We start from the raw sequence: 23,704 nt of genomic DNA, 5'->3' as shown, positions 1-23,704 counted from the left end.
CAATATTTTATATTGATTAACTTATCCAACGCCTTTTTCTATTTGTCTCTCTCTCCAGGAAGCAAATAACTTGAATAAAAGCACGACAAAAACAGAGAGTGCCTGGCTCTTCAGAATGTGGTACAGCTTTGACCACAAGTATCCTTTGATAATGATAATCTCCCAGATCCTGCTGCCTGCCAATGACTAATCTGGAGCACTTAATCACTGAGGTATGCGTGCCTGCTCTTCAAGAAACACAGAAAGGTAAAGCAAATTCATCACCAAACTTAGCAAAAAGAGTGATTTCAAAACATAAAAAGCTGTGCAGTCTGTACTTAAATGTTACAAAGCGCTAAAGTGAAATCTCCCAGAGGCAAATGAATTTGGTGTGTTCATGGCTATCTAGTGTTTCCTAAAGCCAGATGAAAAAGTCATATGTCCTGAAAAGCTGACCTATTGTACTAATTTTACTGTTCTTTCCTTTGTAAAAAGTCTTACTTCTGTTGAGTTGACCAGGATGACAAACCCCTTCGCCCCTCTGCCAGGAACCCATTTGTGTGTTTTTGTTTCGTTCTATAAAAAAGTGAAGGGGGTGGGGAGGGAGGATGAATGGCCCGAGGGGAAGAAGGAGTCTGGTGATCAAACTGTAAAATAACACTACTTTGTTTTCCAGGAAACACTTGAGTAAGCTTTTTCTAGAGAAGGACAATTTTAAAATTCTAGCAATCAGTGTAAACATAGTAGCTCTGGCTCACCTTGCCTTGTGACTCACAGGACTGAGAAGTCAGGCCTGAAGGGCTTTGCCATTGTGAGTTGCAGTAAGCGGTCCATCTCTAATCCCAGGCAAAAGCGCCACAGAAGAAAGGAAAGAACTGCGCCGAAAATTGAATGTGTTGGGTCTTTGTAGTTGGTTTTCCACAGTCACAAATCCCTCTCCTTTCAGGGAGAAAATGTCAGTCACTGGGTGATTTTAAAGCAGCTCAGCAATGATTAAAGCCACAACAGATCAGTGGGAGAGGAAGAATTAAGAACGGGAAAAGCAACTCAGAGAGTAAGATGAAGAAGAGGTAAAAATGGAAAGGGGAGAGGAGGCAAGAGAAATACAGGAAATTCACAGCAGGAGGAAAGGAAAGCAAATTAGAGGAATGAATGTAGGAAAAAAAAAAAAAGTAAGAATGAAGTAAAGAGAAGCCAAGTAGAGATTGCAGAGATAAGCAAAACATGGTTAAAATTAGAAAGCAATTCTGGAAAAGTAGAGCATCCCAAGAATTATGAAATAGAAATGTTGAAGGTAGAGGTTTTTTGAGGCTACAGTTTTGTTTTCTACACTTCTGTTACCTATGCGCAAATACCTCACCTAGCTCTATCCTGAGCTTTCATGGACAGTGTAGGTGGCCACACCCTAAACTCGGTCCACCTTGGCCATTAACTGCCTCTGGGAGGTTTTGGTACTTCATTAACCACCCAAAATGCTGCTGGTCTCTCTGAGGGAAGCTGATTCTTTGAAAGTTATACTGGTTTCTGTTCCAGGTTGATTTCTCTTCCGGAAACACAATTTTCCCCTGCCATTGCTTAAACTATCTGATAACTAAATATATAGAAAGTTATAAAAATGTGGCTAAAGAGTACATATAAAGGCTGCTTGGTTATGACGATGTAGGGTAAGAAAATGTCCTCTGGGTTTCCTGGACCCGATTTCCAAATTGTGGAGTGGGGGCGTCCCCACACTTCCAAGCAATCCCCCAGACACCAGCTCAGAGTCCTACAATTCAACTCATTTCTGACACTGTCTACCCAGAAACAGTGTCAAAGCTCACAAGTAAGCAGTCGGTCCCACCAGCCTGCCCTCCCCCCACCACTAGTCACAAGCTCAAGTTGTTCCCTTAGCTTCTGATCTATCAGTTACAGGTTAGAGGTTCCCATGAACTTCCTCTTTGAATTTGATTAATTTGCTAGACCAGCTCACAGAATTCAGAGAAATATATTACTTCCTAGATCACTGTTTTATTATAAAATGAAACAACTCAGGAACAGCCAGCCGGAAGAGGTGCATAAGGCAGGGTATGTGCACCACTCTCCCCAGTCTCCACCTGTTTGCCAACGTGAAAACTCTCCTAAACCCCATCCTTCTGAGTTTTCACAGAGGCTTCGCAGCATAGGCACAACTGCTTAATCTTGACCATTGGTGATTGAACTCCATCTCCAGCTTCTCTTCTCTTCCCCAGATGTGGGAAGGGTAGAAACTGAAAGGTCTAACCCTCTAATTACATGCTTGGTTGGGGGGAGCAACCAACTCCAACCCTAGGTGGAGTCTAAATGTCACTCATTAACATAACAAAAGACACCTCGGTTGCTTTCCTCACTTAGGAAATACCAAGGATTTTAAGAGCTAGGTGCCAAAACTGAGGATGAAGCCCAAACACATTATTTCTTCTTATAAATCATGATATCACACAGTCATAAATGAGAAACGAGATGAGATGTTTTTGTTCAAATTCTGACAGTGCTGTGAAGGATGCTTTACAATAAAGAAAAGGAGCAAAATGGGAAAAAAAAGAAAAGAAAAAAAAACTTGGAGACAAGAAAAATGAAAGTGGAAACCCACACAAGTTTTTAAGTTTCAAGCAGTGACACTAAATTCAGATGATGTCATAGTTTTTGTTTCACTTTTCAGGAGGGGGTTATTTCCATATGATTATGGACAGACTAGCAAAAAATGAAAGCAAACTTACACTCTCAGTAATATCTCTTCTCATGGTAATTTGTCCTCCTATGCATTCATCCTAAAAATTGCAGGGCTACCATCACTGCATAAATATATTTTCACTTAGACAACAGAGTTTTTATATCCTAGTTATGCTCAGAATTCATACCCAGAGAGTAGCAAAAACCAACCAGTTTCCACTCTGTAATCTCTTGATCTATCTGTATTTTTAGAGATAAATTAGCCTTTTGGCATTTATGTTCATTCTATTGTCCACCTAGAACCCAGAAGAAGCACCCCATGAACCTCATGGGTAAGATATGCCAGCCACTATCAGTGAGAGATGACCCCCAACCACCCTCTCCCTTGACCCCAGGGTCAGGTTGCCTGGCAGAGGCCAAAAATAAATTGTTGTGAGGCTGAAAGAAATGGATTATGCAGTTTGGAGCTGCTCAAGTTTCATTTTAGTAAAACTGCATCATGCAAATGAGGCATCATAAAGAATTACTGACAAAGAAAAAGAAGAATAAATGAGGCTTCATGTGCACCATTATCAGTGAGGATTTGTTCTGGGAACTCGGCCTCTGTCCACTGGTGCCGAATAGAAACATGGAGACAGAGTTTGGGCAGATTAGAAAAGAATAGCTTTTATTGCTTTGCCAGGCAAAGGAGGCCACAGCAGGCTAGTGCCCTAAAGACTGTGCCCTTCTTTGGGAAAAAATAGGAAATGGTCTTATAGTTTAGGGAGTGGGAAATAGGGCTGCAGATAAGGATCAGGGTTGAAGCAAACATTCTTCTTCAAAGCTGGTCTTTAGCAGCTGGGGGCTGGTTCTGGTGGTCCTTGAGATTATCATGACCTTCTTTCTGGAAGGAAGAATGCTTCATCAAGAAGTTAACATCTTCAGAGTTCCCGTCGTGGCTCAGTGGTTAACGAATCCCACTGGAAACCATGAGGTTGCAGGTTCAATCCCTGCCCTTGCTCAGTGGGTTAAGGATCTGGCGTTGCCGTGAGCTGCGGTGTGGGCCAAAGATGTGGCTCGGATCCCACGTTGCTGTGGCTGTGGTGTAGGCCAGTGGCTACAGCTCCAATTCAACCCCTAGCCTGGGAACCTCCATATGCCACGGCAATGGCCCAAGAAAAGGCAAAAAGACAAAAAAAAAAAAAGAAGAGGTTAACATCTTCAATTTGTTGGGAACTTCGGTTCTGCAGAACTCAAAGATATAGTTAGGTGTATCCCTTGAGGAGCAACCAGGACCCTGCCTGAGGGATGTGCTATTATTTCTTGATTTCTCCTCCCCTGTCTATGCAGCCCTTCCCTTCCCTAGTTAGCCACTGTTTGAACCTGCCCTTTGGAACTCAGGGAAAGTAATGGAGGCTGGAGCCTCTTCCCTACAAACAAGAAATGGGGGACACAGAAAGGCTTTTTGTGCCAGGACCCCTGTAGGGGCTCGGTTTCAGATTCTCCAGAGAAACAGCACCGGAACCAGTAAGCAGTATACACACACATACACACACACACACATACATAGATTTATTTCAAGGAATTGGTTTATGTGATTGTCTAGGCGGCAAGTCTAGAATTTGTAGGGTAGGTTCCCAGTCTAGAAACTCTCAGGCAGGAGCTGAGATGCTGTAATATTGAAATAAAATTTCTTCTTCCTCAGGGAAACCTGAGTTTTGCTCTGAAGTCCACGTTATTGAGGATCATCTCCGTAAAGTCAGCTGTGGATGTTAATCACACCTACAGAATACCTTCTCTGCAACACCTAGATTAGGATTTGATTGACTAGGTAGTTTAGTCAAGTTAACACATAAAACTAAACTTCCCAGTATTCAGTTCACATTCATTTATGCCCACTATTCAGACCCAAGGATAGAAAGGATAGAGTCTCTTAAGTCGTCATTGGTATCAACAAAGCAAGCCACTGTTGGTCATATAGTTTGGCTTTATTTATTTTTTTTACTTTTTCATAGCATAATTAGTACATATAGACATTCCCATACATTTTTTTCCAAAAGCTAGAAAAGAAAATAATAAAAATCAACATTCCTTGAGGATGAACAATGGCCAAGCGCTGGGTTGAGAGCTTTCCACTATAATTTTATTTCACCCCCACAGCTCTGTAGGAGGGTGGGAGGGTCTGAGAGTATAATTCAGCACAAATGGACTGCTGATTGTGTCAGCTTCTGACGAAACAACCTGAGCTCTCCCATTCAAGAACATTGTGGGAAGCCTGTGGTGCCAAAATTGATGACTAATTAAGATTTCATTATAATTCCCTGTGGGCAGCAGTTCTGAGTCATGCAGCGCAAAGCAGAAATTGAGAAGGGGGAGACATACAAGGGAAATATGTTACTGAGCCCCAGTGCTTTGCCATCGAGAACATGATTTCATTCAATCCTAATAACCACCCTTTGGGTTTAATTCTCACAAAGACTCTCTTTGAGATGGCAGAAATAAAGTCTCAGAAAACTTAAATAACTTTCTTAAGATCCATAGTTGGTGTCAATTCCATGATTCAAGTCCAGATCTGCCTCACTCTAAAGTCCATAAATATATTTAAATGAGCTTTATCATTGACAGCTCTATGTCCCTAATAGCCCTCCTCTACATCTAAAACCCCATCTCTACATGCTCAGAATGTCACCAATAAGGCAATGCTTATTATGATTGCTCATTGCAGAGCTCATATCTCAAACATCTGCTGAAGATATATAGGGTGAAAAGGTTAGGAGTCCTGGTTGGCCACCCTAAGAACACCACCGCAAAGGAGTCTCCAAGTTTCTGAATCAGGTCCTCAACTTTTCAGAGGCAGAACGTTCAATATGTCAAAGACTCCAAGATTGGTTTAGTTTCATGGAGATGGATGTACTGTAGCCAAGGTCAAAGGAGGCACCAGTCTAAACCAGACATCAAATTCCTAATCATCCTATGTATCCTCATGGGGAGGAATATTCTTTTCCAGCCCTTAGAAGGGTAGAGTCACAATCTTGTCCCTAGTGACTCTCTGACCCACTTTTCTTCCTCTTGCTCCCTGGCTCAGTGTGCTCCAGCCACCCTGGCCTTCCTGAGATGCACCCAGAACATTCCTGCTTCTAGGCCTTTGCACTGGCTCCTCTCCTCTCAGATATTTGTGTACCTCCCTCCTTCACCACTTTCATCCAGTTAGGCAGTCAGGCCTTCCTGGCCCCATGTTTAAATTATCAGTCCCAACAGGAGCATTCCCTCACCCTTTCCAGATCCATTTTTCACCTTTGCACTTCTTACCATCTGACACCATATGTACTTTATTTATTTGTTATAATATTCTCCTCCCACCAGGATATATGCTTTCTGCAGACAGAGATCTGGGTTTGTACTCACGGCAAAGAACCATGCTTGGCACATAGTAGACACTCAATAAATATTCATTGAATGAATGAATCAAACAAGCACACAACATTTTCCATCCATGGCATCTTCATCATAGACATTGATGTAGAGGAAAAAATCCAGTGAATTATCTGAAGGTTACTAAGTGAGTCTTAAAGCAGAGCAAGGCAGAACAGATAATAGTGTTTTCACTCAGGCTGCCCTTTGGTACCCAAAAGTCAAACCCCAGGTAGACACCCACCCCTCCCCCAGCTTCAGTGTCCCTCTTCCTTGGCAGGGACAGCCGCACTGCAGAATTGGATCCCTGTTGCACATTCAAGCCCAGCTCTGGCTTAGAAGCCATTCTCTGGGTGTCTGTGTCTTATCTCCCCAATTGTGTGTTGATTTTATTTATATACAGAACTCAGAATTTTAGAGCCACCTATCATCCTCACTAACAATGTCTTGTAATGAGACAAGCCAGAAGCAGAAATTGATGCCCCCTTATTCAGATTTTAAGACATCAGATACAATGATTTGCTAAGCTTTGCTGTGTTACAGCTGGTGTGGGGATCATAGGTGGCCTTCTTTGGAGGTGACTAATGATGCTGCTTGGACTGTCTGCATCCTACAATCTCTCTCTGTTCTGTCATTTATCATCTCTCTCCTTAAGCAAGTGTATATATTAGTCCTACAAATGTGAATGACACAGGATATGAATGACCTTTTCCAAAATAAAAAGGGCAGTCTAAAATCATTTTTAGCACTTCCTGTACGCCAACATCAACTGAAAATAAGGAGTCATCCTGCGGTAGCCAACATTTTACAAAAGTGTAAAGAAAGCACAAAGATAACAATGGATTAGCAAGTTGACACAGTAAGAGAATTACATAAAATCACATGGATGGAGACTTCCTTCCCATCCCTGGTTTGAAATAAATTGTGCACCAGGATATCATCAACAAAATGAAAGGTCCACAGATATGTGGATGCTGCAGCTCTTGAGTTTTCCATTAAACAGTCTGGCAAGGAAAGTGGCGGATAGCAGACCACCCTGCTCTTGTACCAAATTGTGACAGACAGGGACTGCATTCCAGGAGAAGTAAACATGAACATCAAGATCATCTAAAATGTACTTGGAACCAAGTATTTAATGGATTTAAATGTTATGGCATTGTAGTCTTTAAAAAAAAGGGAAAAGAACTTTTTTTCCTCCTAAAACTTGACAGAATTCATTATACCCCACACAGTCACACTTATTCTAAATCATAGGTATGAATATTGTGAGCAGCAATTTCCATTTTAAATGATGATCACTGCATTGCAGTTTTTTCTTATTCTGACTAGCTGAAGCCTCTATGAATTATTTATTGGGTTGGTACTGTGGCCTTGTGAATGACTCGAGTTTACTTCGCAAAAAACCCTCAGAGGAACAAGGAATGTTAGCTCTATGATTCCTGTTTTATAAATGAGGCACTTGAGCCCAAAGGAGACAAAAGTCACATCCAAGTTCTGTGATGGACTTGGAGCCAGCCTTCATAATCGACAAAGAGCAGGCTGTGTCCACCTGAAGAATCCTGGTTTGGGTAGTCCTTCCACTGAGTTCTGGTGGCATTAATATGTGTGTGATGCTATTGTTGTAAGTGTGCCTGGCATACAGTTGATAGTTTTAAGTGATAGCATCTAGGATGGCTCATCAAAAGCTTCACCAGTCTGGGGGTAAGGTGTGTTGTACTTTAAGTAGAAAGCCAGAAGGATAGCAGAAGATGTACATAAGATGCCTTTTGTTCAACTTTATCAAGTGCCAACTATGTGCCAGGTGATATACCAGGTACTGAGGGCCAACAGCAAGCAAGGTAGGTATGGGGGACTCTCATGAAGTCTTGTTTATTTGACTCATTGAGTCATGACCCCAAAGCCCCTTGAAAATGACAGGTGGTCCTTAGTGTAGGAAAGAGAAACACTGACATCACCGAAATTTAATGGGAGAACTCTTTAAGGAGCCATAAATAAAAATCATTTGTAACCCTCACATGTAAAATGTAGCCAGTTAACTCCACGAGTAGTTTCAGAAAGCACCAAAAATTAAAAATATTTGAAACAAACACAAGTCATCAGCTTTCTAAACATTCTCCCTAAATACATTCCCACTGGTATCCCCCATGAGGATGCACCTACTTTCTACCTGGGAAGCTGGCTGGAGGGAGGAGCTGAGCTTGTACCAGGTAGTGGGTCATCCTTAACCTCGCAGATGCTGCTGTAGAAAGATCTTATAGATAGACCTTGTACCTAAGTGAAATGAAATTAAAATTCATTAAAAGAAAACACTAGCTTCCTGGATCCTTGTGTTTCTTGCCTTTTTGGTGAGAACCAAAGTAGGGATATGTTAACTCCCTCCAGAAACATGATCTGTCTTTTGCTCAGATCCCAACTTGGATCTTCCATGATTTCTTCTTCCATATAATGAGAACAATAGTATTTATTGTTTTGGCTAAATCCATTAGAAAAGTTGGCTAGTTATTAAAAGAGCTTCCTAATGATGGTAATTTGTTTGCTTACCTCTCAGAGCCAAAACACAATTAACATGATTGAAACAGTTAAGTAGTGCAGTTTTCTTAAGATGCTATGGCCTAAATACATTGAAATATTCCATAACTGAACTAAAACTCTTCTGGAGTTCTGACAAGTGACAACAAGCATTATATTGTGAACTGTTGCCCAAACATGTTGGATCCCCCACTGCGAATGTGAAAAAGTGTGGATCCCGAGATGATAATTGAGTTTTCTACAATAATCCTAGGATTCCACAAGAGTTTTGGCATCCCTGAGTTATTTTGCCTTTTCCGCTGTAAAAGTTTCAGTAATATTTCTTTTAAATGATAGTAATTTCCCATTTCATCTTCACCATAAGCAAACATATGAGAATCTGGATTTATTCAAACAAGAAATCAGAAAATAACTCCTCCTCTTCTAGAATGAATTCATAAAATAAATTTCTTTAAAGCCAATAAATATTTAAAAACCAAAATCTACTGAGTACTTTCTCATTGCAAAGCACTATATTAGACTCTCCCCTTTTCTCTATTCACTCATGTATCCATCACATGCTTCTCAAGAACCTACCATGAGCCATGTACTGTACTGGGCACTAGGGATACTGCTTTTGACAAATTATCACAAAGCATACATTCCAACCTGGTTCCGCTTTTAAGTTTCTGATTTACAGATGTCTTTTCAGGAAATGACTATGGTATAAAGAAAGATACCCATAGACATTCCACTATGGGCTTTTCTCAACTGGAGGAAAGTCTGGCTCAATGGCCAGGATTTATTGGTTTGCTATTGTAGCCTACCTGCTTACTAGTTGTGTCATTTTCGGAAAGTTACTTACCCTCTCTGTGCCTCAGTCCCTCAGCTGCAAAATGGGAATAATACAAGGCCCTATCTCATAGGTTTGTTTTGAGGATTAAGTAAGTTAACACGAAGTACTCAGAAAAGGGGTAAATGATGTGAGCTTTATTATTGACATCACTACCTGGTGATGTCTACCTTAAAGGGAGGCATCATGTCATGTGTTTGGTATTCATTGCCATTTATTATCACTGAGTGACCAAAATGTCCATGATCTGTATGCTTGTCATAATTTTTAGTTGCAACAGCCGTATTTTAATACCAGAAGAAAGTCTTCAGTCTCCATAAACAAAAGGTTCCAGTTAGGCTGTAAATCAGACATAATTCTTCTTGTTTGGTCTGGAATAAATGGATGTAGCCAGGTTCTTGACATTCCTTTGTATCTCCTGTTCTGCACATGTGATTGTTTCATTTATGATTTTTTTAAGTGATGGTATATCATCCCATAGTTATTTTTCTGGAAATTATACCACAGATAGCAAGTTTGACTTGATAAAAAAGTATAGCAATTTTTCTGTCCTACAACAGAAGCAATACAAGCCTTTGATGGTAATTATCTATCCCTCTTGCACCTTCTTGTGATAAAGGAAATCTTTTAATTGCACCTTTCAGGTGAAGGCGTCATGTTTTGTCATTAGCGGTGAGGTGTGATATTTGAAGATTTCTAGGTCAGTATATATTGAATCATTTTATTAAAAATAAATGAGAAGGAAAAAAATGTTGAGACTGACAAAAATATATGTATTACCTTAATGTTGCTAGTTTTGAATTTAGTTTCACCATTTCTTCCCCACAGGGAAAATAAAAAAAAGAATATTTTGTTTAAATTTTCTTTCATTGCTCTGTGGTCACTCCTTCTGCACTGTAGGAGCCAAGGCATTTACAGGCTGCCAACAAATTCATGAGCTACCAGAGACACATTATCAGCATGAACCATGGCTGCCAGCCTCACATATTATCACCTGACAGGGAGGCAGAGGCAGAGTAGAGCGAGCTCCTGAATGGCAGTCCTCAGCCCTCATCTGCATGTGAAGCTGTGTAGACACAACACAAAGCATGTGAGCAGATGTGGCCCTGCCCTAATTAAAGTTCACTCCACAAGGTAGATGGCGATGACACTGTCTCAACATATGTCAAACCAACTCATAAATAAGAGTGGGCAAAGAGATACCTGTGCTGGTGGTTAATAGAGGAAGAAATGTTGGAGAAATGACTGCTGTTTTTCTAGTCATGTGGGAGAGAGGCCACGGAGGAACTGGGATCTCCTAATATGAAATTAAACAATGGGAAGGTAAGAAGAGCATTCTGAGCCGAGAGAATAACATGGAGGGAGGTCCCATGACTCGTGTGGCTTGAATAGCTGAGCGAAGCCTGAGTAAACCTGCCTGTGAGGCACAGAACTGGGAGAAGAGAAAGGAGGTGGTCTCCAGGGAACTGTGTGTCAGCCTTTGAAGCAGAGGAAGCTCTCATTCCCTCCACCTAGTATAATCAGAATTCTCTCTTATCAGTATTAATTTTATTTCTTTGTTTAGTGACTCAGATGGCTCATGGCAGGCCTGTGTGTCACAGGCTAAGGAGCCTTTAAAGTTTCCTTTCTGTCACAAATCTGCTTCATATGTATGACAGTCATTTACCAGATGCCATTTATTTAATTCTTCCAGAATTAAATTTCATTTTATTTTGTTTTACATTTTTCTTTTTAGAGCCACACTCATGGCATATGGAGGTTCCCAGGCTAGGGGTCGAATCGGAGCTACAGCTGCCAGCCTATACCACAGCCACAGCAATGCAGAAACCGAGCCACATCGGTGACCTACACCACAGCTCACAGTAACGCCAGATCCTTAACCCACTGAGTAAGGCCAGTGGTTGAACCTGCAACCTTGTGGTTCCTAGTCAGATTCGTTTCCACTGCGCCACAATAGGAACTCCAGAATTAAATTTCATTTTAATATTTCCCTAGGGGGAGAAAAAGTATTTTGTTTAAATTCTCTTTCATTGTTTTAACTGAATTTAGTTTTAATACTTATTTCCTAGAAGAAAAAAAAAATACATGAGTATGTCTTCTGGCTTCTTCTGAAGCCACAAGGATAGATAAGAAATGATGAAAAAAAAAAAAAAAAGGAGTTCCCGTCGTGGCGCAGTGGTTAACGAATCCGACTAGGAACCATGAGGTTGCGGGTTCGGTCCCTGCCCTTGCTCAGTGGTTAACGATCCGGCGTTGCCGTGAGCTGTGGTGTAGGTTGCAGACGCGGCTCGGATCCCGGGTTGCTGTGGCTCTGGTGTAGGCCGGTGGCTACAGCTCCGATTGGACCCCTAGCCTGGGAACCTCCATATGCCGCAGGAGCGGCCCAAGAAATAGCAAAAAGACAAAAAAAAAAAAAAAAAAAAAAGAAATGATGGTTTCCCTGAAGAGGCCAGCATCCTAACGAGGTAGAGACAGCAGCTGCCAAGGCACCGAGAGCTATATTAAAGTTATGAGCAAAAAGTGTTATGGAAGCTAGTGGCAAGTGTAGCCAGCTCTTTCACCCACTTTGGAGAATCAGAGACCGCATAGAAGTAAGTTTGTAACCAGGTAGAGAAAAATAAGGAAGAGTCTGTAAGGACCTGGGCTGAGGATATGATGGATGTTCTAGCTATGGAAACAGCACAAGCAGAGGCACAAATGGGGTACGAGGTGTTTGGGAAATGGTAAGAGTTCAGTGTGACTAGATCAGTGGGAAGTGAAACTATAGAGAGCTCTCATATGGACACACTGGTCTGGACTACACGTATCATGGTCAAGAAAATGGAGTTTAGCTTCTTGACAACAGGAGACTGACACGACGCTTGAAGCATGGGGTCACACAGTCCAGTTCATTACAATGAAGAGAACTCCTGGCTGTGTGGAAGCAGGAAATGGGGAGAATGATAAGCTTAGGATGATTCTGTATAGTTGCTCTCAAAACACCCACTCATTTTCTATGTGGATAAAAGGAATGTTGTCATTCTTCTTTGAGAAACATTTTGGAACACTCACTCTGTGTTTCAAAAGATACCCATGTTAAAATATAAAGCTATCGTTTCATTAAGAGATTTATTCTTAAACTTCCACTAAGGAGAATGATCCAGTGGTGAAATTGTTAAGGTCCACCAGGATGTTTTGGGGTTCAAAAGCTAACTCAGTCTCTCAGCTCAGCCTCTGGTAAGGCAGTTGCCTCTCCATGGTCAAAAACAGAGCACTGCTGACAGAGGTTTTAACTAATCTAACAGAAAGGGTTGAATTAAAAATCACTTCCAGCAAAAAGGCTGCTTTTTGTTCCTAAACTGATAAACTAGAATGCCACCAGCCTCAAGCGACACTCAGCCTTGGAGTCAGCCACATGCCAGTGGTAACTGATGCTTTTAAATCAGGGGAAGAAGCACAGGAGACCTAACCTTTTTCCAAAGGAAACAGACACATCCTCAAAGCATTGCCTTTAACATCCTTTGAAGCAATTTCCTTGGAATTCCTTGAAGTAAATAGTGTGTTGCGTTGCACCGACCTGTTGCCTGTAAACATAGCTAGAGCTGATTTCCAGGTAATACATACAGTATTTAATAACTGGAACAGTAAAGAACATAACTGCTTTGTCCTTTTCCTCACTACCCTTTCCCAGAAGCCACAAGCACCTCTTCGCACATCCTCAGTAGCAGGAGGACTAGGGTTGCAGGTGCCGACCCCTTTGCCTTTCCCTCTCCTGCTTCATGTAGATGCAGATCATGCTTGGAGCTCCCGAGAGCAGCATGCCAAGGCCAGCTGCACGCGCTGCAGGAAGAGCGGACTTCGCTCAGGAGCAGATGCCCTCACATCTAAACAGCTCCGGTAGCATAAGCTCAGCAGCCTGGTCTTTGGCTTGACCAGTTCTTTTCCCTTTATTTATTTATTATTTTTACTCTTCGTCTGAAGTCCTCAGGCCTTCTCTGAACTGCAGTGTTCAGAAGATGAACATTATGGTAATTGGTAATTGTACAAGCACTTTGCAAACATCAAGTGCTTCATAAAGTTGAAATGGTACTGAATTCAGTGACAGGTTTATAGGCCTGAAGGCCCTCAGACTCACTATGCAGATATAAACAAAGAATTTTATTACATTTTTATTATTTTAAAACTCTAGCTCTTTTCCTGCTATATTCAAGATTATGCCGAGCACATGCATCTCCTCTCAGTCTACAGATGTGCCTTATTGAGAAATCTTTCTCCCCAGATCTCTGGCACTCACGATCCCACTCTTTTGAAGATGACCCACTGTGAAATGGATGCACCCCACTCCTCTGTCAATTAACCCATTAAGAATGCCTACCCTTGGAATTCCCTGGTGGCCTGGTAGTTAAGGATCTGGCATTGTCACTGCTGTGGCTTGAGTCACTGCTGTGGTGTGAGTTTCAACCCTGGCCCGGGAACTTCTGCTTGCCATGGGCATAACCAAAAAAAAAAGAATGCCTATCCTTGCATGATCCCAAGGTGGAATCCCAAAAATCAAATTCATAAAAGCAGAGAGTAGAATGGTACTTACCAAGGGTAGGTGCTGGGGGAAATGAAAGTTTTGGTTATATGAGATGAGTGAGTTCTGGAGAACTAATGGGTAGTATGGTGACTAGAGTTAATAATTCTGTATTAGATACTGGAAATGTGCTAAAAGAGTAAATCTTAAGTGCTCGCACCACCAAAAAAAAAAAAAAAAAAAAAAAAAAAAGGTAACTATGTGGGGTGATGGATTTGTTAATTACTTTGATTGTGGTAATCATTTCACAATGTATACATACATCAAAACATCATGTTGTATACCTTACAAATATATAATTTTTATTTATCAACAATGCTTCAGTAAAGCTGGGGGAAAAAAATCCTTATTCTTAACCTTCCAGCAAGTAGAAGCTGGTGCTCTCTGGCTGAGGCCCTTCCCTTTTGGCTTAGCCATTTTGAGAGCTGAAAACAACAGATTAAACTCCTAAGGAACATAGTAGTCTTGCTAGCTCAGTCTTTTACAAATCTTTGAAAATGTTTACTAGGCCATTTAAAAGGACATTAAATTTAAACCAGAGTTTTTCAAACTGCTGATCAGGACTCAGTGGTGCTCAAAATCAATTCATAGGTTCCTAAGCAGCACTTTTGAAGAACAGAAAGTAGACTAGAGAAAATATGAGAGTGCACTGCAGAATTAGAAGTAAATACTCTATCATGAAACTTTTTTCAAGGGTCTGTGTAGGTGTATACTAGTTTGTGATATAAAATGTGTTTCTTAATGGAAACCATAATCAAAAAGACTTGAAACCTTACCTATGCTGGCCTCAAACCCTTATCCAGGAACTCTCAGCCCTTTTTACCTAAAGGCCTTAAGCATCAGGGGAGCTAGACACGGACCTGTAAGAGCTTAGGGAAGAGAGAGCCATCATCTCTTATGGGTTATTATGGAAGAGTCCACGGAGTTAGTGGATTTGAGCTGAACTTTGAGAAAAAGGTAGAACTTGACAGGTAGAAACTGGAGGGAGCCACAGGAAAGCCAGATGGGGGGAGGGGAAGTAAAGTAGCCTGGAGCTGTGTAGCCATGTAGAGAGGGAATTGAAGATCTGGCTCCTAGGCCTGCCTGGAATTCTCAGCTATGGAGACTCAGGCTCTAGGCCTGCTCACAGCCAATATTTTCTATTTTATTTGTTATTTTTTTAATGATTTTTATTTTTTTCCATTATAGTTGATTTATACTGTTCTGTCAGTTTTCTACTGTACAGAAAGGTGACCCAGTCACACATACATATATACATTCTTTTTCACACATTTTCATGCTCCATCAGAAGTGACTAGATATAGTTCCCAGTGCAATACAGCAGGGTCTCATTGCTTATCCACTCCAAATACAATAGTTTGCATCTATTAACCCCAAATTCCCAGTCCATCCCGCTCCCTCCCCCTCCCATTTGGCAACCACAAGTCTGTTCTCCAAGTCCATGATTTTCTTTTCTGTGGAAAGGTTCATCTGTGCCATATATTAGATTCCAGCTATAAGTGATATCATATGGTATTTGTCTTTCTCTTTCTGACTTACTTCACTTAGTATGAGAGTCTCTAGTTCCATCTATATTGCTGCAAATGGTATTATTCTGTTCTTTTATATGGCTGAGTAGTAATATATACCGCATTTTCTTAATCCATTCATTTGTTGATGGACTTTTAGGTTGTTTCCATGTCTTCACAGCCCATATTTTCTAATCTGCAAAATGAGTATAATATCTGCCCCACTTTTTCAAATGGAAGCAGGTAAGTGAAACCACTCTGAAAAACAAACACAAGATATGCTTAGTTAGTTTTTCCAGGCAAAGCAAAGGTCACAAGTCAAGGGTGACTGTTCCTGGGATGAAGTGAGGATGGTGGCTTGGCACACGAGGGTTGGATATTAGAGAGGAAAGGAATAAAAAGCTGTGTTTAGGGAAATACATAAAGATTTTGAGTATCAGGTGAAGACACCTGGATTTGATTCAGTAGACAATAAGGAATCTGATGATTTATAGACACAGGAGTGACAGAGTCTTATTTTAGAAAGACTGATCTGAGCATTGATTAGGGAGAAGTCACGGGACCTAAATGAAGGTGGTTGCAATGGGACTAGAAAGGGTAGATGCTAGAAAACTATGTCCCCAAACCCATGGAATCCAATGTTGTGGTCCTGGGGGTGTCAGGGCTGCAGAGGGGAAGGGCCAGGGAGGTGCAGCTATTGGAGGAGAGGGGACTGCAGGTAGTGCAGGGTTCCAGCCCTCTGCTTCTGCCAGGCACAGGAACGGGAGGCAGGAAGACTACTCTCATGGGGAGAAGATGAGAGATTGGTGCCCCCCAGGTGGAAACTGGTTTCCATGAACCTGCTCCATGTTCTTGACAAGCCTGTTCTGTGGGACAAACGAGTCACTGGCCCAGTCTTGCCTCACAAGTTCTCTCAACCTCTGAGAGAACTTGATTTTTTCCCCTGAGCTGCTCTCTCACAGAGAGATACTCTGTGATTAAAATTCTACTCAAAAGGAAGCAGAACACTTATTTTAGTATTTTGTGAAAATTTAGTCCCATCAATCTGTCTTCTATTTGTAGACTATGCTTAAATTAACCCTCAGGTTAACTTGTGTTATGAACACAACCCTGATTTCATACCCTGCCAAGTCAAGTTCAAACTCATTAGCCTGGAGCAGCCTGGAGGATGAGTCAAATAGCTAGGTTTAGATCTTTGTCACTTACTGGCTGTGTGACACTGTGGAGTTTATTCAAACTCTCTGAACCTTAACTTCCTAATCTGTAAAACAGTGATGATCAAATAATGGCATCTCTCTTCCAGGATAGTTGTTAAGATGCTCAGTATTAAACATACCCAGCATAGATCTTAGGGGGAAAAAATAAGCCCTCAATAAGGGCTGCTATTGTTACTCTTATTCAAGGGAATGAATTGATGTGTTCTACCCACCTTCCTAACCATACACTACAGCTTTTCACTAGTTCCATGAAAGTAATGAGGCTTAGCCAGGTTCTGCCCAAGGAGAGGGGCTCCCAGGGCTGACCTGACAGCACCTATGTCTGCAGGAGCAAAAAGGCTATTATTTCCCCTCTTCTCTCAGGTAAACACCTTTAAACCCATCTACAGTCTCTTTAGGCAAAATAACTTTTGTGTTGTTTTTTTTTTTTTTGTCTTTTTTGTTGTTGTTGTTGCTATTTCTTGGGCCGCTCCCACGGCATATGGAGGTTCCCAGGCTAGGGGTTGAATCGGAGCTGTAGCCACCGGCCTACGCCAGAGCCACAGCAACGCGGGATCCGAGCCGCGTCTGCAACCTACACCACAGCTCACGGCAACGCCGGATCGTTAACCCACTGAGCAAGGGCAGGGACCGAACCCACAACCTCATGGTTCCCAGTCGGATTCGTTAACCACTGCGCCACGACGGGAACTCCCAAAATAACTTTTGAAGTGGTCCAAAAATACCCCGTGTCCCTCCCCAGGAGATAGGGCACAGAGGCAGGACTATTTCACGTGTACCACTCTGGTCACCCATTAGCCAGGGGTAAGGGGTTGGGGCTCAGGGAACACTGGGTTCCCATGGCTGCCATCAGCTGAAGGCTGAGGTAGCTGGCTTCCTCCTGCTGGGGCAATCAGAATAATCCTTGGGGATGCCACCTGGCCATGAAGTTTAAGTGCCTCTTTTTTTTTAGTCATAAAATGTGATTGCAAACATTACATTCAAACAATTACTTAAGTGCATAGAGTGTTCCTTGTGAAAAAGTCAGTTATTCTCCAGCTAAACCAGAAATCCTATTCAAAGAGCATGCTGCTGGCCCCCAGAGGTCACAAAGCAGCAGATTACAAGTCAAGAAGTCTTGGTTTGGGGGCCCCCACTTTGCTGGCCATGTGAGCTTGAGGCAACCCCTCCAAGCCCCAGGCTCCTCATTTGTGAGGACCTGGAATGCCCCTTCCTGTTCTTGAACAATGAGAGCACTCCCCCAACACACAACACTCCTCACTCAAGCTCAGGAACCCAAGGTCTTGCCAACCTGTGATTCCCACAGAGTGCCCCCCACATCTTTCAATATGCTTGGAAATTAGAGCTCATTTTGCAGTTTTTCACATCCTCCTATGCTTTCAACCAACACTGTATTGCACAATGGAAGTGCTTAAAACAAATCCTTCTGTGAAAAGTTGGTCAAAATGAAAGCCACTTTTATGAAAAAGAGTATGTATCCTCCCCTGGCTTTGTGGGGGAGGGGGGGGGAGAAAGGAAAGCCATCCTTGGCTCTCTGTCGCCCACTTGGAATCTATTCTCCACAAATAGGGCACACTTGCCATGTTTTTAATCTCTGCAAACTTAGCAAGATGTAATATCCCACTTTGATGGTGTGTAGTAAATAAAGGTGCTTTCTTTAGACTCCTGGGGAGTAAATAATGGACACATTAACTTCCTATGATTCAATCACAGGAAGCATACATGAAAATGAAAGAAATAGTGGAATAAAGTCCTATAAGCTGCCATCAATAGCTGCTTACCTTCTCATCCAGCTTCCAGCAGGACCTGAGTTTACCCCATTTCTGATAGAAACAAAACAAGTAATCTTACATCGTTTCTGACAAGCCGTGAACTTATCCTTTTTTGTGATACTCCTTAAATTGTCGCCTTACAAATATTTTTTCTAACTGGATCCTCTTCATCATTTTGGTTTTGAAATAATTCTTTCAAGACAGAGGTAGAAATACATGCTCACTCATAGATTATCCTTAAACCACATCTCCAGTATTTGGAAGAGAGATCAAAAAGACAGCTACTGTAAATCTGGCTGTGGATAGGAGTGAGCAGGTGGTAACAATGGCAGCCTATTTCTCTTAGCACAGAGCAGGGGGCTCTCCTCTTTTTAGACGTAGGGAAACTGAGGCTTAGCAGAGCTGGAACTGAAACCCAAGGCATGGGACACCCTTGCCCAGGGGCTCTTTCCCTATCTGTTTTATCGCTCTAGACTTCATCATGAAGTAGCACCATTTGATTGCTGGCTTAGCTGAAAATGTCTACATTTTCTTATAACAAATTCTCTCTGGAGGAATTCTGAATTTCATTTTTATTCCTTCACTTATCTGTTTCCTTGAGTGATTTTCTTGATTTGCCCTTTTATCCTTCTCATCATTCCCCGTGTTAATGCAAACAAATATAACTGTTCCTGCTCCTCTCCCATGCTACCCACTGATTAAACCACACATAAAGCCACTTTTCTAGTAAAAAAAGTGATTAGTTGCCCTATTTGTGAAAGTTCTTGAGCCAGTACATGGCCAAATTCAGTGATGAAACAAATCTTGGATGTTCCTTGCCGAGGAAAATGTTATCCATTATCTCAGAGGCACCTTCTGGGATTCTAGCAGTCGCTTCAGTATGTCCCCAACCAGGTCCAAGTTCAGGGCCTTGAATTGTTAGATGCTTTGTGTTTATTTGAGGCGTAGTTGGGAAGGAGAAATTCCGTTTCCTTTCCTTTGCTTTTCCGGAATAACTAGTCATTTTCCTTTCTGGAAATTCACAATTCACAACAGTCATCTGAAAAGTTTTGTGGAGATTGACTGTAATGTTCTTTCTCATGATTTTTCTCTTGTTTTCTAATAGCTAGTGTTGTGTTTCTTTTCCTTTTCATTTTACCCACAAGTTTTAATGAAAATAATATAATATTAAAAGGCCACATGGTGCAGAGGAAGAAATGTGACTTTGGTGTGATTACTTTTAAGTATATTTTTTTACAACATCAAGTATCAGTTTTCTCTAGCAATTAGCTCAGCATTCATTTTGCTGAGAAAAATGGAAAAATGAAATGAGGTTCCCCTTTGAGTAAAGTTGTGCTTTTCATCCTCTCTCTCCATTTTTTTTTCTCATCTGGACTCCAGTTCTTTGTACACAGTGGTGTTCCTTTACCCTTAGCCAAATAAAAAGAAGAAAGCATTTTTTTCCCCACAAATTTACTCTGCTGAGAGAGTTTTAACTGGCATGAAGGGAGAATTCTATATTCAGATAAGAATTTATACAAGTCTGAGCCTGCCTTTGAAATCTGTTCTGTTTGTGCTCAGACTTTCCTACAAATTTGAGGGGAGACAGAGGAGTTAAAATTGGATTTAGTTCTCTTTTGCCCCTCAGTTTGATTAAAAAGAATATTTATATTCAGTGACTTTAAATATTTATAACTTTAAGTAAGACATCATTGGAGTTCTCTGGTGATTCAGTGGGTTAAGAATCTGGCATTGTCACTACAGTGACCCAGGTCCCTGCTGTGGCATGGGTTCAATCCCTTGCCTAGGAGCTTACATATGCCACAGGTGTGGCCAAAAAAATTTAAAAAGTAAGATAAAATAACAGGGAAACAGAGATGTCACAAATTCAACTGCCATCAAACTCCAGGTACACAGATTCAACTTGGTGTCTCCATTTTATGTGCCTTATACTCAGGAATTTCCCCTCCAGACCTAATCCATGTCCTACATCCCCTCTATTCTCTTATGTAGACAAAAAGCTTGAGCATTCCCTCCACACACAATATTCTTTCCTTCATCCAGCTGTTTTGTAAATCATCTCTCACCAGTTTTACTACCTTCAGAATTTATGTTCAGGATAGCTTAGAATATTCTGCTTGTTATTGTTTGGTTGAATTTTTTAAAAGAACTCTATAACACCTCTTTTTCCTCCACCACACTGAAAGAAGAAAGAATTATAAATAGGAAATGATGTAAGTGTGAAATACTGCAAAGGGTCAAGTATTTTTTTGAAAAAACAACAACAACAACAATAAAAAAAAAAAATACATGCCAGGAAATATTTTGTTTTAAAAGAGGAACAGCATTAATAGTGGGCATCATTCTTGTCACCTCCTCAAAGTCAGAGTCACTAAATTACACAGAACTGAGGCATATACAGGACTGCAGTTACACCAAGAGTTTCAAAAGGTCTAAATGGATTCATGTCTCCCCTTCTTAGATACATACATTTCTTCCCTTTGGTGAAGTTGTGAAACAGAGTTTTAATTTTCTGATCATAAAATCTTGTAAGTGGGCATCATCATCACGTTGGATTTCTCAAGAGATCTGTAAGTTGGTCTGTAAGAGTGATGTCTCAATATATTTGAAAATATTACATTTAGTTCTAAACAGAAAGCACTACAGAGTTAGAATGACCATTTTACCCTGTTTTCATTGAGTCTTGACTATACACTAGTAAAGAATGATTCATTTTCTGTAAAGCATCCTGAGAATGTAGAACTAAATGTATCAGAATATTAAATTGGGAGTTCTCATTGTGGTTCAGCGGAAACGAACCCAACTAGTATCCATGAGGATGAGGGTTTGATCCTTGGCCTTGCTCAGTGGGTTAAGGATTTGACGTTGCTGTGGCTGTGGCATAAACCAACAGCTGAAGCTCCGATTCGACCCTAGCCTGGGAACTTCCATATGCCACAAGTGCAGCCCGAAAAAGCCAAAAAAAGAAAAAGAAAAAAGGATATTGAATTGTTTAAAGTCATAAGAGTTGCAATTTTTTTTGGCCATGCCTGTGGCATGTGGAAGTTCCTAGGCCAGAAATCAAAGTTGTGCCATAGCAGTGACCCAAGACGCTGCTGTGACAACAGTTAATCCTTAACCCATTGTGCCACAAGAGAACTCCAAGAGTTGCATTTTTGCAAATAAACCCTCTACCTATATTGAAACTGATATTCATGGGAGTTTTCCCAAATAAATATCCCTCCCTCTGCCAAAATACAGAACAACCTCCATCAGTTAATAATGAGCATGACTATTTATTAACCTGAACAACAGATGACATCAGAAAAACTGGCATAAATTTTCCCAAAATGAACTATGAGTGAATCTGTCCACTTAATGAATCTAATTTACATGATTCTTCTCCCTGCTGCTCCCTTTGTAAATAATCTTTCATTTAAATAATTTTCAGCCCCAAAGCTGAAATAATCATTATTCTGGGAGTTATATAGGTTTGATGAGTAAGCTGTTCTTTCAGCCGTAACTTGCAAGCTGTTCAGATCATTGATCACTACACCTGGCTTTTAGTTTATATATAATGTTGCTCAGGCAGTCAGCTCAGGACCTTATTCAGAGCTCAGATCACAGAGAGAGACTTGTTAAATAGGAACTCATGGGACCTAGAACCAGGCTTCCAAGGCAGCAGGGCTGGGTAAATAGCCTAGGTGAAAATGTATATCCTCTGTCATTTTTAAAGTATGAATAGCAGACAAAAGTGCTTCCCTTTATACATAACCATGAATCATCTTTGACACCATCAGAAGAATCAATGGTAGTCACGCCACCGTCACAGCCCTCCAAGTTCCAGCAGAGCCTTTAAATTCATTTTGGGGGACACAATAGGGACTCCTGCAGTTTTCTCTTTATACCATTTTCTTGCTGAATCCGGGACCACATTATGAAGCCATGTCATTGATTTGATCGACTACCACTTGTGGCAGTTCTCTCTTTACTGTTGAAAATTACTTTTTTTCCCCTCTTAACATCTTGCTAGAACATCTCATTCTGAAAATTGGTTTACTCTCACCCTTCATTCCCACACTTTGCCTAGAAGAAGAAAAGAATTTTGAAAGAATGCCCGCCTGTTCCTGTCACTACAAAACGAAAAATCAGAAGGAATTTAATATTTCCTGTCATACATGTGCTCGGGTGTGCATGATCACAGAAAATTAGTCCCTTCATAATAAAGAAGAAGCGAACCAAGGGGAAAAATCCGTAACCTCTTTTGGTATTAAGTCTATGGAATGTGCTGCACAATCAAACCATCTATTAAGGTCAAAACCATTATCTCCTCCCCTGGGTGTGTAAACTGCCCATCTCACTCATTTCAGTAGATAAAGGAATAAAGGCTGGAAAACAGGATATTTGCAGATTTGAGAAACAGTAAAAGTGGCACTAATGCCATTCACTGATGTACCATGAATGGCATTAGTGCCACTTGTATCGTTTTTATGTTACTAGCATTTGAAGACTATATTGTTTAGCACTAGAGGATTATTTCACAGTTTGTTCAAAGAGATAAGATAGAAAGAAGAAAGAGTCTTTTTCATGACTAGAGACATATTTGTGTGTGCACATGCAGATTAGATAGATCCATCATCCAATAGGAATTCTTGCAGCTAATTTTCTGTTTCCTTGGTCTTTTGAAATAAGGGGATATGTTACAATGTCCACAGGGTCTGTGTCTATAAGCACTGCCTGATTTTAACAACTTGCTCAAGTTAATCTTGATAAAGCCAGTTCTTGGCAGCTGTTTGGCCTTGAAAGTTATTTCATTTGTGGATATTGTTCTGGTGGCTACAGAGATGATAGCATTGGGTGTGGTGTTTATTTATTTGTTTGTTTGTTTATTTATTTATCTTTTTAGGGCTGCACCCATGGCATATGGAAGTTCCCAGGCTGGGGTCAAATTGGAGCTATAGCCACTGGCCTACGCCACAGCCATTGCAACACCAGATCTGAGCCTCATCTTCAACCTACACCACAGCTCACAGTAATGCCAGATCCTTAACCCACAGAGCGAGGCCAGGGATCAAACCTGGTCCTCATGGATATTAGTCAGATACATTTCCACTGAGCCATGATGGGAACTTCAGGTGCAGCGTTTTATTTTATTTTATTGTATTTTATTTTATTTTATTTTATTTTATTTTATTGTATTGTATTGTATTATATTTTATTTTATTTTATTTTACCTTTTCTAGGACCGCTCCCAC

At 41.0% G+C, this 23,704-nt stretch overlaps 1 protein-coding gene across 9 annotated transcripts in view; it reads left to right on the top strand.

Moving 5' to 3' along the window:
• Positions 1-23,704, top strand: part of SLC9A9 (solute carrier family 9 member A9) — a 685,137-nt gene that overhangs the window by 582,838 nt on the left and 78,595 nt on the right. For all 9 annotated transcript variants that reach the window (XM_084989945.1, XM_084989943.1, XM_084989947.1 and 6 more), the window contains one exon: positions 59-138. In XM_084989945.1, the coding sequence (XP_084846071.1) occupies positions 59-138 (80 nt within the window). The remainder of the gene's footprint in view (positions 1-58; positions 139-23,704) is intronic.

Source organism: Sus scrofa, chromosome 13 (genome assembly GCF_054392235.1).
Source record: "Sus scrofa isolate SSC_HxYL_T2T_F1_AM1 chromosome 13, Sscrofa_HxYL_maternal_Yorkshire_Landrace_v2.0, whole genome shotgun sequence".
In the NCBI taxonomy this organism is placed as follows: Eukaryota; Metazoa; Chordata; class Mammalia; order Artiodactyla; family Suidae; genus Sus; species Sus scrofa.
The sequence above is the reverse complement of the archived record's forward strand: the minus strand, read 5'-3'. Positions and strand labels throughout refer to the sequence as shown.